Source organism: Harpia harpyja, chromosome 13 (genome assembly GCF_026419915.1).
Source record: "Harpia harpyja isolate bHarHar1 chromosome 13, bHarHar1 primary haplotype, whole genome shotgun sequence".
In the NCBI taxonomy this organism is placed as follows: domain Eukaryota; kingdom Metazoa; phylum Chordata; class Aves; order Accipitriformes; family Accipitridae; genus Harpia; species Harpia harpyja.
This window is the reverse complement of record NC_068952.1, coordinates 23442977-23455395: the sequence shown is the minus strand read 5'-3', so window position 1 is coordinate 23455395 and position 12419 is coordinate 23442977. Positions and strand designations below refer to the sequence as shown.

General features: G+C 36.0%; 1 protein-coding gene across 1 annotated transcript in view; it reads left to right on the top strand.

Annotated features, from left to right (window-relative positions):
* Positions 1-12419, top strand: part of DNAH8 (dynein axonemal heavy chain 8) — a 148501-nt gene that overhangs the window by 7588 nt on the left and 128494 nt on the right. Inside the window, 9 exon segments of the mRNA XM_052806646.1 lie at positions 163-264; positions 1831-1977; positions 2909-3106; positions 3669-3745; positions 4183-4282; positions 6486-6605; positions 9074-9209; positions 10193-10380; positions 11285-11365. Of these exon segments, the coding sequence (XP_052662606.1) occupies positions 163-264; positions 1831-1977; positions 2909-3106; positions 3669-3745; positions 4183-4282; positions 6486-6605; positions 9074-9209; positions 10193-10380; positions 11285-11365 (1149 nt within the window).

Sequence of the window (12419 nt, the reverse complement as noted above, 5' to 3'; positions counted from 1 at the left end):
TATCTATTATTTAATGGTCTAAGGGATTGAGCATTTCACTGCAGAGGCTAATAACAAACTGGTTACATGAAGCTGTGCTAAGAAATAGCAAGGAATGGTTTTGAAAACAGGCAGATTTCCTTATAAGCTTGAGACCTACTTGTTTTCATTTGTCTGCACTAGGTTACAAATCAAATGGTCACGACCTGTAGAGCATATATTACAGATGGTGGCTTGTCTTGTGTTTGGGAGCAGGAAGCATCAACGGTGATTGAAAAGATTAAGGTTTGTATTTTGGTATTTTATTATTTACCTACCAAACCTATTGATTACCTATTGATATGCACAAGGAAGTCCATATCAATATGTATCAAGTACTTCACACCTCTTTACTGTTTTATTTCATGATACTTTGAGTGTTTTCCCATTTCTTAGCCCACTGGCATTTGTTGAAATTAGAATGGCCTCATCTTTGTCAGGGTGGTCCGTCACTGACCATGGAATTGGCATCTTCACCATATGTGCGACCAAGGAATCTTGTCATCCTGCATAATCCACATTCTTCCCTCTTGAGGGTATCTGATATGGTACCATCTTCCTCTACCATGGGGAACTTGGTAATTGAATAGACCCCCAGTTTGTGACCCCCCCCCACTTTTCACACCATGAAAGTTCAGTGCTAAGAAAGTCTTCCTTTTCTTCAGCTGATGGTGACATATTAAGAACAAATTAAGTATGTGCAATATGCCATGGCAAAATACATCCAGCTGTGGGGTTACTGGTTGCCAATACTGACTTCATTTCTACCTTCTCCTTTATCAGACCTTAGCTACTGACTTCTTATCTTACCCTGAAAGGCATAGGATTTCATAGTCCTTTAAAAATTAGGTCCAGAGGTACAAAAGAAAATGTATTGAATGTCTCTTTCCTGACCTGACAGGATGATATGATTCTAATAATTCATCTGTTTAATTGAGGTCATCTTGTGAGTATTCTACAGCTGACAAGCCCTCATTATTCTATGAGAGAAATATAAACCCAGTTTCTAATCATGGTGATCAGTCTTCATTCTAGTATCTGTATATTCTTGAAGATCTGAACATTCCTTTCAAAGGGGACCTTTTCTCATGTCCTGTAATTCATAGCCAATTGCTGTATATACCTATATATTCAGACAGTCTGGTGACTGCCAGTATATTGTGGTAAAGTGTGCTTTCTGTTCCAAGAACTGACAGAAGATTTTGTATTCCAATGATTATAGACTTTACATTTCATACCAGTCATTATTTTTACATCTGAAAAGGTCTTAGTATTTTAAGTAAATAATCGACTGAGAGATTATTTTTCAATCTCGCTTTAACTCAGACTTGTCAACACACATTCATTTGTATAACGAATTTCCTTTAAGTCCCCTGGCAGTTCCAGATGGACTACCCTGTTATGCCAAATTCTGTCCTTATCTAGAGGACAGTCTGACCATTCTTAAGCAAGCTAATGGCTGTTCTTAATATTCAAATGTCTCCTTTAGAGCAGGAGTCATCAACTGCTTTTCGCTGGGCTCTAAACCACTCTTTACTTTAACAAGAACTAAAACTTTCCTGTTCTTTTTTTGGTGACTCATTTCCCAGTGTTACATCTTTCACTGTACTGTAGCGTTGTATGTTCATATGTCGCAAGTATTTGTTACACATAGTGAAAGAAAACCACTGTATGTAAATCATTACTGCTTGTTGAGTGAAACTAGATTCAGTGATAATTAACCACTTTAGAATGACAGTAGGTTTGAGTTCTCCAGTCTCTCAGCCATAAGCATAGTGTAATGAGTATGGTATTTATTCCTTCACTTTTTAGGACTGCATGTTTCTGTTGAACGAATATCAGAAATGCTTTCATGAAACAAAGCAAGAGATTTTGGAAACTCTAGGAGAAAAGACATTTGAAGTATCGGAAATGTACATTTTTGGAAAATCTGAAGCTTTTTGTAGGAGATTAGAAAAAGTGAGTATAGTGTGTGCTGTAATTATTGGTAGAAAAGGAGGGCTTCTCCAAAGAACAGTTTACAAGGTGAACATTTGTCAACATGCATGCTCTTAATCATCCTGTGAAGGAGTTTGTAACTCTTTATTGAGAGAAATTAGGCACTTCCACAGAGTAAGTCATCCCAATACTTCAGGCAATTACCTCACAGTGGCCTTCAGAATTTGTTAATTTAATTCTGTTAGTGTGGAGAGAAATAATCTAATTGATCTTGATTTAGATCATTATTTTAGGAGGTTTAAAATTATGTGAAAAATAACATACCTTTGCTTTTTTGAATGGTGTCCTAAGGCATTAAAAATTCTTGTTACTGCCAAACACAGTTCTTCAGATGATTTTGCTGCTTGGTGTGGTCTTAACATTTTGCTTGCTAATGTGATGAAAGAATTTTGAACTAGTATTCATAGAGTTTGTGGCGAAAAGATAATAGGTGTTCCTTGGTGCTGAATAAGGTCAGACAAGGGATAAGAGGATAATGGGGCAATTATCACAGGGTAGGAATTCTGAGAGTCTGATGTTTTTCTTTATCATGCAGTATATATACTAATCTGTATGGTCAGGTTTTTTTATTCTGTGAATGCATATGTCATGTTTTAACTCTTTTTCCATATTACCATATTGAATCTAACAGTCAAATATTAAAAAGAAATGCTTTACCATCAAAAAACCCAGAGATGATTTTACTTTGTATTGGGTTGTGGTGAGAACTGACGTTGAAAACTGAATTAACCATGCTCTTTTGAAGACACTTGACTTGAGAAGCTCAGAAGCAGCACATTTCTGAATGCAGTAGTTAGAGAAGTGGCTATTGTTTATTTTATTTTACTCAGGTTTTCATTTATAGAGGAAGTAACAATTTGTTATGAGCATGAATATAATGTTTATATTTCAGATTACAAAGATGATAACTGTAGTACAAACTTTTTGTGCACTGAGTCTGCCTACCATTGAAGGGATAGATATTATGGCAGTAAAATTCAAAAATATCTACCAAAGTGTTCAAAAGAAACAATATGACATCCTTGATCCACGAAAAACAGAATTTGATGTGGATTTTGTGAACTTCATGGCAAAAATTGAAGGTTTAGAGGTAAGTAATATTGCTACCGATAACTTACTTGGGGAAGAATTTCGTCACTACTTACTCAGTATCTCCTGGAATGTCAGTGAGACTTTGGACTGTGAATAGGCTATATTGCTCTTCTTCCAAAGAGCATAAAGTTTTTGTTTGTCTCGAGGGAGGCTTTTTCCATTCTTTCTCCTCCTTCCAAAGGAAGCTGTAAAAGATATCATATAGTCCTCACTCAAGGTCAGTCACTCTGCAACCAAAATGACAAAAATTATGAGACCTGAGAGAATGATCTACATGGAGGTGGTTTATTAGCCTGGAGACGTGGATAGATTTTGGGCAGAACAAAGCTGCAACTGTTTTCAACACATGATTTGATTCTTTGCTAAAATTGTCTCGCATTTTAAGAGATTACTTGACTGACACTACCTATTTATTGACTATATTAAGCATGGACTGGTGAAGGCTGCTATTTGGTGCTTTAAGCAGTAACAATTTTAAATGCTACTATGTTAAGAAATTATCAGACATCAAAATAGTATTATGTGACTAGAAAAACTATACTAAATTATATATTCTTTAGATACAGATACAGACATTTATGCGTACCTGTTTCGGGAGAATTTTGTCTTCACAGCATGCACTTCAGTTACTTCAAAGGTATTGGCAATTATGTTTTAAAATATTTCAAAGTAACCTCAAATCACTGATTAGCACAATTTAAATGCTACAGCTAATTTTAGAACACAGGGCCTAATCAAGAATTTTTCATTATTGGTGTTCTGAACCATGTAATCATAAAAGATGTATTTTAGCTTTCTTGTGGGAATCAATATATTCTGTTTCTTAATTTCATTACAGTTTATTTTGTATATACAAGAAGATACTAAAAGAAAAACCTAAAAAAACACAACCAAAAACCCACCAGGACAGAACTTTTCACCTTGCTTAAACTTGCTCAAAGCAAAAGAAAATTTCCAGATCCAAAAGCATGTCCTTCTTTCATTTTATGTAAAGTTCATATACGCCAAAATAAAATAAAAAAAAATTATTTGTGTTTTTAGAAATATCACTTTGGGTACTCATTTTTAATACAGGTTTCAAAATCTGAGAATGCCATGCCTTCAAGAAGAAACAGAACATACAGTTGGTTGTATTCTTCAACATTTTGTAGCAGAACTTGAAGCTACTAAAAAGGTATTTCATTTCTCTGCAATAAATTTTAAACATCATGTTAAAATAAGAGCAAATATTTTAATGTGAATAATTTTTATTTATTCTGCCTATTTCACTAACTGTCAATGCTCAATTTATCATACTTCTATTTGCCTGTTACAGAAAACAGACCTGAGTGTGTAGGCAAATATGATATACATGCTCTTGCAGGCAAATGTCATCACAATATTACTTTTTAAATCAAAATCTCTTCTGTCATTCCTTCATCAATAAAAGAAAAAAAAGTATGTTACTTACTGGCTCTGTACATCATTTGCATATACCATGTGGTTTTGTGTTATATGAAGCCTCTACAGTTTATTTGCATTAATACATGGCTATTATCTAATGCTCTGACAGTATAAAATAGATATAAAATGTAGGTACATTGTATTTATGTTCATTATGAAGTAATTTTCTGTGATTTGTGTAGTGTACCATGACTGTAGCATAAATGAGAATTAACTTCTGGGGACTGTTCACATCACTTGACTTTAAACTTTTAGAGAGGGATTCATCTAACCTGACTTTATATGTCTGCAAAATAAACATCAGCATAAGAACTAGACATCCATATTCCCTTTCTACTCAAGAAAGAAACAAGTATTCTGGACTTAATTCATCTGATCTATTTTACGTGTTAACTTGAAGATTTAAATAATTCCCCTCAAATGGCCATTTTTCTTCAATGAGCATAAAGGGCATCTGGAAAACCAGACTGATGCAAATTTTTTTTTTTTTTAGAGATGTTTGCATTTTGTCAGATGAATGACACATGTTTACATGAGGAGCCAAGTATCTGTAAACTCTGCACTTCCTACAAAATGATTCCTCCAAACAGGGACTTAAAACTGTAGCCTAGCATGGCTGCTGTGAACCGCTCTTTACAGTGTCCTTTCCCTATCTACTCACTGTATATAACACTTCCTGAACCTCTAATTACTGGCTTAATTTGATGAACATATTTTCAGCAGCACTGCCTGCTTAAGAAATCACTGACCCCACCCCTGGCTGCTTTTTCCTAGCCAAAAAAATAGGTACGTTTTCTGAGGGGGTTTCATCAATGTGAGTTCCTCTGAAGTTCACCGTGAAGCTACTTGAATTTCTTTTGTTGGGACTGTGCAGGGGAGTTATAGGGGTAAGAAGACATGCCAGTAAGTGAAGAGTGGTGTTTGCTTAAGCAGTACAGTTTGTGTTATCACAGCATGAGCTTGCATGCCTAAAGTTGGGTGCATACAAATATTCCTCTTCTGTTGAAGAATATGTCACCAATATACTGGCTAGTTCTAACTATTTATTAGATATTATTGGATTGCTTTTTATCTTTGCCAAGCAAGTTATTTTTCATAAGAAGTTGCTCCCACTAAAATACTGGTTCTAAAGTGCTTGAATAATTTGTCACTGCAAATTTGGTATGTGATAATTTTAGGCCAAAATTGCCTTGACTATAATGCAGCCATTCAGTGAGCAGGCTCTCCGCCCCTTTATTTTTTTTCTCAGCTTGGGCACAGATAAAAGCATGGGCTGTGTACCCAGGGGTCTCTTCATGCATATTGATAAGAAGTCAGTAGAAAAGGGCATATCATGGACTCATAGATTATCCTGTGTTGGAAGGGACCCACAACAATCATCAAGTCCAACTACTGAAATGTTAGCTATTAGTCAGGTGTATGTGTCTGAAGAACAATGTTGAAGTTTCTATTCAGGTAAGACCTCTCAGTTAATAATAGAGCTTAGGCCTTTCCTGAGGGCAGTTCCCAAGCAAAGGAGGAAAAGCCCCAACCAGGGTTCTCACAACACTTCCTTACACAGCTTGCTTTCACAGCAGATGGTTCCAAAGTTACACAGCTGCACCTGTCAGGCTTGGCCTTGAATACTGCCTGCTCAGCTCCTAGGTTTGCAATGCCTTTTGGTGTACTCAGGGCTCTGTCATAAGTAAGCACAGCTAAGAAACAGCATGAGATAATGAAGACAGGAGACATACCAACAGTGGTATCAATGTGTGCATCTCAGCAGCGTAGCAAGTGGGGGAAACAATACATTTTTCTCTCAGTGAACTGTTGTGTGACTCCACACATATTTAATCTGTTTGGGAGGTAGAAGAAATTGTGGTACCAGAGGAAAAACAGTTTAACATTTCAATAGATTTTTTTAATCCATGTGTTTAATGATATTCTTATTGTAGCTTTACCAAATTCAGAAAGATGACCCTCCTCTTGCTCGAAACATGCCACCTGTTGCAGGAAAGATACTGTGGGTGAGACAGCTATTCAGAAGGATAAATGAACCAATCAACTATTTTCACGTAAGTTGATGTGAGGAGAAATTAGGTGTTTTGTGTAACAGTGAAATGTCTTTCTTCAGTAGAGTTACTGTAATGTTTCTGGCTATGATGATGTCATTTCTCATATGCTAGGCAACATGTTTATTTGTATGTGAATATCTAGTTAAAAAAATATGCTCTGCAGTAACCACTGTTGTAGACCCAAGATGTAGGAATAGAATAGACTAAGGTTAGACTAGACTATTTCAGTTAGAAGTGACCTACAACTATCATCAAGTCCAACTGCCTGACCAAAAGTTAAAACGTTGTTAAGGGCATTGTCTAACTGCCTCTTAAACACTGACAGGCTTGGGGCATCAACTACCTCTCTAGGAAGCCTGTTCCACTGTTTGAGCACCCTCTCAGTAAAGAAATGCTTCCTAATGTCCAGTCTAAACCTCCCCAACACAGCTTTGAACCATTCCCACGCATCCTATTACTGGATACCAGAGAGAAGTGCTCAGCACCTCCTTCTCCAGTTGCCCTCCTCAAGAAGCTGTAGAGCACAAAGAGGTCACTCCTCAGCCTCCTTTTCTGCAAACTAGACAAACCCAAAGTCCTTAGCTGCTCCTCATAGGACGTTCCTTCCGACCCCTTCACCAGCTTTGTTGCCCTCCTCTGAATGTTTTCAAGGACCTTCACATCCTTCTTAAATTGTGGGGCCAGAACTGCACACAGTACTCAAGGTGAGGCCACACCGATGCCGAATACAGCTGGGTAATCACCACTTTTGACCAGCTGGTTATACTGTGTTTAATGCACCCCAGGATGCGGTTTGCCCTCTTGGTTGCCAGGACACACTGTGACTCATATTTAGCCTGCTGTCAACCAGCATCCCCAGATCCCTTTCTGCAGGGCTGTTCTCCAGCCGCTCCTCTCCCAATTTATACTTGTGCCTGGCATTACTCTGTCCTAGGTGCAGAATCTGGCATTTCAACTTGTTAAATTTCATCCCATTAATCATAGCCCAATGCTCCACTCTATCTAGACCCCTCTGCAAGGCCCCCTGTCCCTCAAGAGAGTCAACAGCACGTCCCAGTTTGGTATCATCAGAAAACCTGCTAATGGTGCATTCAGTTCCTGCATCCAGAGCATTGATAAATACATTGAACAGAACTGGCCCTTGAATTGAACCCTGAGGAACACCACTGGTGACAAGTCACCAGCCAGATGTAGCCCCATTCACTACAATCCTTTGAGCTTTGCCCTTTAGCCAGTTCTTCACCGAGCGCACCATAAACCCACTCATCCCACAGCTGGACTTTTCCAGAAGGATGCTGTGAGGGAAAGTATCAGATGCCTTACTAAAATCCAAAAAACCTGTTTCTTTGACTTACCACTGAACTAGCACCTCAAGCTGGAAATATGCACTGAATTGTTCATCTGTCTGTCTTCATATTGCACAAAGAAATATTTCACTGTTCCAGCCAGTAATGTTTTTCTTCTTTTTGTAATGGAGCAGACCAGGGCTTGTACATAAGACTCATGTTCTGTATTTTAACTGAGTACCCACCTCTTCTGTTCCTCTAGCCCTGTAGGGTTCTCTATGGAGAATCAGGTCTTTTTACCAAGCGGCTTCTAGGAGTAGCTTAAGGCATAAATGTGGACTGCCTGATATCCTGAAATTGTCTGGTGTATATGTTCTGGTACCACTGAAAAAGCAAGTTTATAGTAAGGACCCACACAATAGCTGCAGTACTGTAACTGAGAATCTGGTCACCAGTTTCACTGCAGGTGATCTCTGAACTAGTCTGGTAACAGGGAATTCCATTACTGAACTTGTCATGCTACATTTTCTGTACCACTTAACATACAGCTCAAGGTTAGTGCCAGCCACGTAAGCTTTAACATTTATAGCCCTTAGGAATGTCCTGATATTGGATTTCCTTCCTTCATTGGATTAGTCAGAATCTTGCTATACTAGGATCTGCTATAGGAATAATATTTCTTGAAATGTTTGAATGATTCTCCTGTAAAGTATCTAGGGTCTCCTGCCAAGTTAACTTCTATGTGAGAGAGGTTTTCACTTTCCTGTTTCCCTCAGATAGGAATAATGATCACCTAAATCTGCTCCAAAGAAAACAGACATAAATATCATTACTGATTAAAAAGGGAGATTTTTTTTTTAAATCAATTTTTAGTTACTGTTCAATTTTGAGTAGAATCAAGCATCCATTTTACTGTGAATTACAGGTGTTTATCACAGTATAATAAAGTAATTGCTCTTACATTTGTTAAATATTTAGTATTTATTACTTACAAGTTCTTACTGACTTTATTGCCCTATAAATTTGCATCATAAATACTTGATACAGTTTTTAAGAACTCTGTAAGCATAATTTGTAATATTAACTTATATAATGTATAGTTGATTGTTAAATTGAGAAAAACCCAAATAGTATGGTTTTCTTTTGATATGGTTTTAATTTGCATGTACTGTGTTTTAATAGAAAAAGTCAAATATCTTGGCAAGTCCAGAAGGTAAAGCAGTTGTTCGATTATACAACAGAATTGCCTATGTGTTGGTGGAGTTTGAGGTAGTCTATCATAATGCGTGGATGAAGGAAATTTCACAATTACAATATCGTAAGTAATTAAATATGTAATTGGCTTTTTTAATTGTTATTGAATGCTAAGTTAACACAAATCAAATCAGATAATTTTTTAAGCCTCATTTACCCTTAATATGTGCAAATTAATCATGATCCAATAAGCAGGTCCAATAATACAAATCTCTGTCCCTTACTGGCCTTGAAACTTGGTTTTGATGCAGAGGATTGCAGATTTGGTAGACTGTTTGACAGATGACTGGAACAGTAGTGAAACAAATTTAAGGCACAGTTGTTCATTTTTGTATGCAAATTCTTTATGTATGCCATTTAATAATTCTTGCCATTTTCTTTCCACTTTAACAATGTATACAGTTGTATTATCCCAGTCCCTCTCAGGACAAGTATTACTTTATGCCTAGAAAATATGTTTGATAATCAAGCTTTATCATTTTAAGATTAAATGAGAGTTGAAGTTTAAAAAAAAAATTTTTTTAGTAGATTTTTCATATAAATTGTAGACAGTCTGTAGGCTTCAAAACTAGGATTAGATCTATAAGAATAAAATCTCGTCATCACATAGTCAAGAGAGGTTTTTGCGTTGCTGTTTGGGCTTTTATTTTGTTTTGGTTTTTTGCAATTTCCCTGTATAAGCATTCATCCTCTGGGTTAACAAATTCCTGTAAGATACTGAGCATGTCATAAAGGTGTTTTGTTTCCAGGTCCTTAGAAAATTAATTTCATAATTTTCTAACTCAAGCTAAGAAAAAACGTGCCACAAATAAGACTGGGTCTGATGCTTGTTTAGCTTATGAAGAGGAAGGTTATATATGGCAAAAAGCTAATATGGTGAAAGTCAGTTGCATAACTTCTTTAACTGAAAACAACGTGAAGCTATTTCACAAGTAACCATGCATATTTAACCACTATATAGTAATATTAGAAATCTATGTTCCATAATAATTTATATAGCAGAAACAATTGTTTGTCTTAGAAACTGATACAAAAATGTCTTTACAGCCTTACAAGCCACAATATTTGCGTGTCATCCTAAAACTGGGAAGTTTGTGGTTAATTTCGATCCCCAAGTTCCAGAGATTGTCCGAGAGACCAAATGTATGATAAAGTTGGGTCTGGAAGTACCGGAGCAAGCAAAAAAGATAGTAAAAATAGAAAATAACCTGATGTTAAACAAGTTGCGTTTAGAGGTAAACTTAAAAATTATCATGATTGCTGTTTAAAAAAATAAAAAAGAAAATCTGATTAACCATAGAAATTTTTCTATGGTTAAATAAAGATCAAAGCTGGCTATGAGGTAGTTTAAGGTAAATTTGTGGGATGCACAGGTGAACATAGAGGATATAATTTGAAAAACCTCTACTAACTGCTGTGTGGGCTAGTATATACTTTAATACAAGCATATATATTTCTTATACCCTGTGGCATGTTAAATATATTCTGGTGATGAAATAATTAAAGCTATCCAAAAAGCATTCACTCTCTGAAAATCAATAAAACACAGTTTTGAGAAGCAAAGATTGGAATTCTTCTGGATTGGAAGATATGTCGAGCCACAAAAACATCAAGAATTTTGCAGGTTGCCTGCCAGAGAAGTCAGATTTCTGATGCCTGCTGTAGTATTTGCTATTTTTGTAGTATTTAAAGAAGCTTATACCTTGGGGATGAGGTGTACCATATAAGATTTGTGTGTGTGTGTAAGGCACAAGATGAGGATATTTTAAAACTGAGTTTATATGTGACTTTAATTATCTAAAGCATATGATGCTCAGTTTCAAGAGGGTATTGCAAATTACGGTCACTGAAGCTCAAGCTGTCTTTCGGACTAGAGAAAGTTCATACTTTGTCTGGCTTTCTGCATAAAGAATGCTGCTTTCATTCTTCCTTGTATAGCATGATACAGATTCATTACATTCCAGAAATAATGTGCATAGGTATGTAATGTCTGTAAAATTCCACATTTGTTTTGAAATGTAGTCTTGTACTGCTTTCCATGTTTTTTCTGATTATTTGATTGTATAACAGGTTGTTTGCTTCAGTAAAGAAAGCACTTAAATTATTCTTCTTGATACTACCCTTTCTAATAATTAACAGGGTCTTCTCCAATGCTATGAAGATTTGTGTCAAGAAACACCAATGAATTTTGTAAATCTAATGGCACCAAAAATGAAAAAGGTTAGTATTGCTAAATGTACTGCAGTATACTTCAGACAAAGTTAGAATACCTTAATAATATTTTATAATTTTACAATATTTAGATGGCTCTGCATGTTGTGAACTTCATGAATTTTACTAAAGCCTTTAAGACCAAAAATTTTCTCTTTGCATCCCTCATACAGTGCTGAAATAATGTGTATTACAGTAGAATAATCTTAGTGCCAATGAGATGTAAACCCAGTAGAACAAAGAATATGGACTTTGTGTTTCTATTTATCTACACAAATCTCTGGCTTTGACATGGAAGTAAATTATCACTTACTTCAGTTTTAGAGGTTTTTCACAGGAAGTTGTGCTTTTCATTTAGCTGAAATACTAAATGTCATGATTCTTGTCTTTGCTTGGAGAGAATTATTAGCCTTGTGAATTGGGTCAGTCTCTTCAGTGGTGTAGAAAGGTTATATACTACACTAAAGGTAAAGTTTTACTGGAGATGCAGAATGTCTATCCTACAAGCCATTTTATTTTGCCAGACACTTGCAAGTGTATGTATGTGGTTGTTCTAAGTAACCCTTTCCTTTTGGGTTGTAAATAATAACATCAGAAGGTTGCGGAGTTTGCATAAGTTTGTGTAACTACATAGTTGGCATGTACTGAAGTGTGAGAAACAAAAAAGTTGTCCTTGCTCTTTAGAGTTAAACACTAAAAGACAAAGAGGTAAAGTGATGGTTGTCTTCACTTTAGTAGTACTACTGTAAATATGATAATAATATAGAGGAAATCATAAGCCTCTATTTTTGAAGAAACAACTGGCAAAAGAGAAGGATGAGTGTTGTACAAACAACAGAAGATGAAAATGTTTTTTGAAGAAGGGAGAGAAGTCTTCAGTGTATAGGAAGAAGAGAGGAAAGCGCAAATCCAAAAATGGAATGAGCAAATCTAATCTATGGCTACATTGGTGCCATAATTTGACAGCAACTCATGTAGAGCCTGAAACTGTTTCTAGATTGGCTATGTTGGTTACCATTAACAGTACCATCCCAGCATTGTGGAGTTAAATATATTCCCCCAA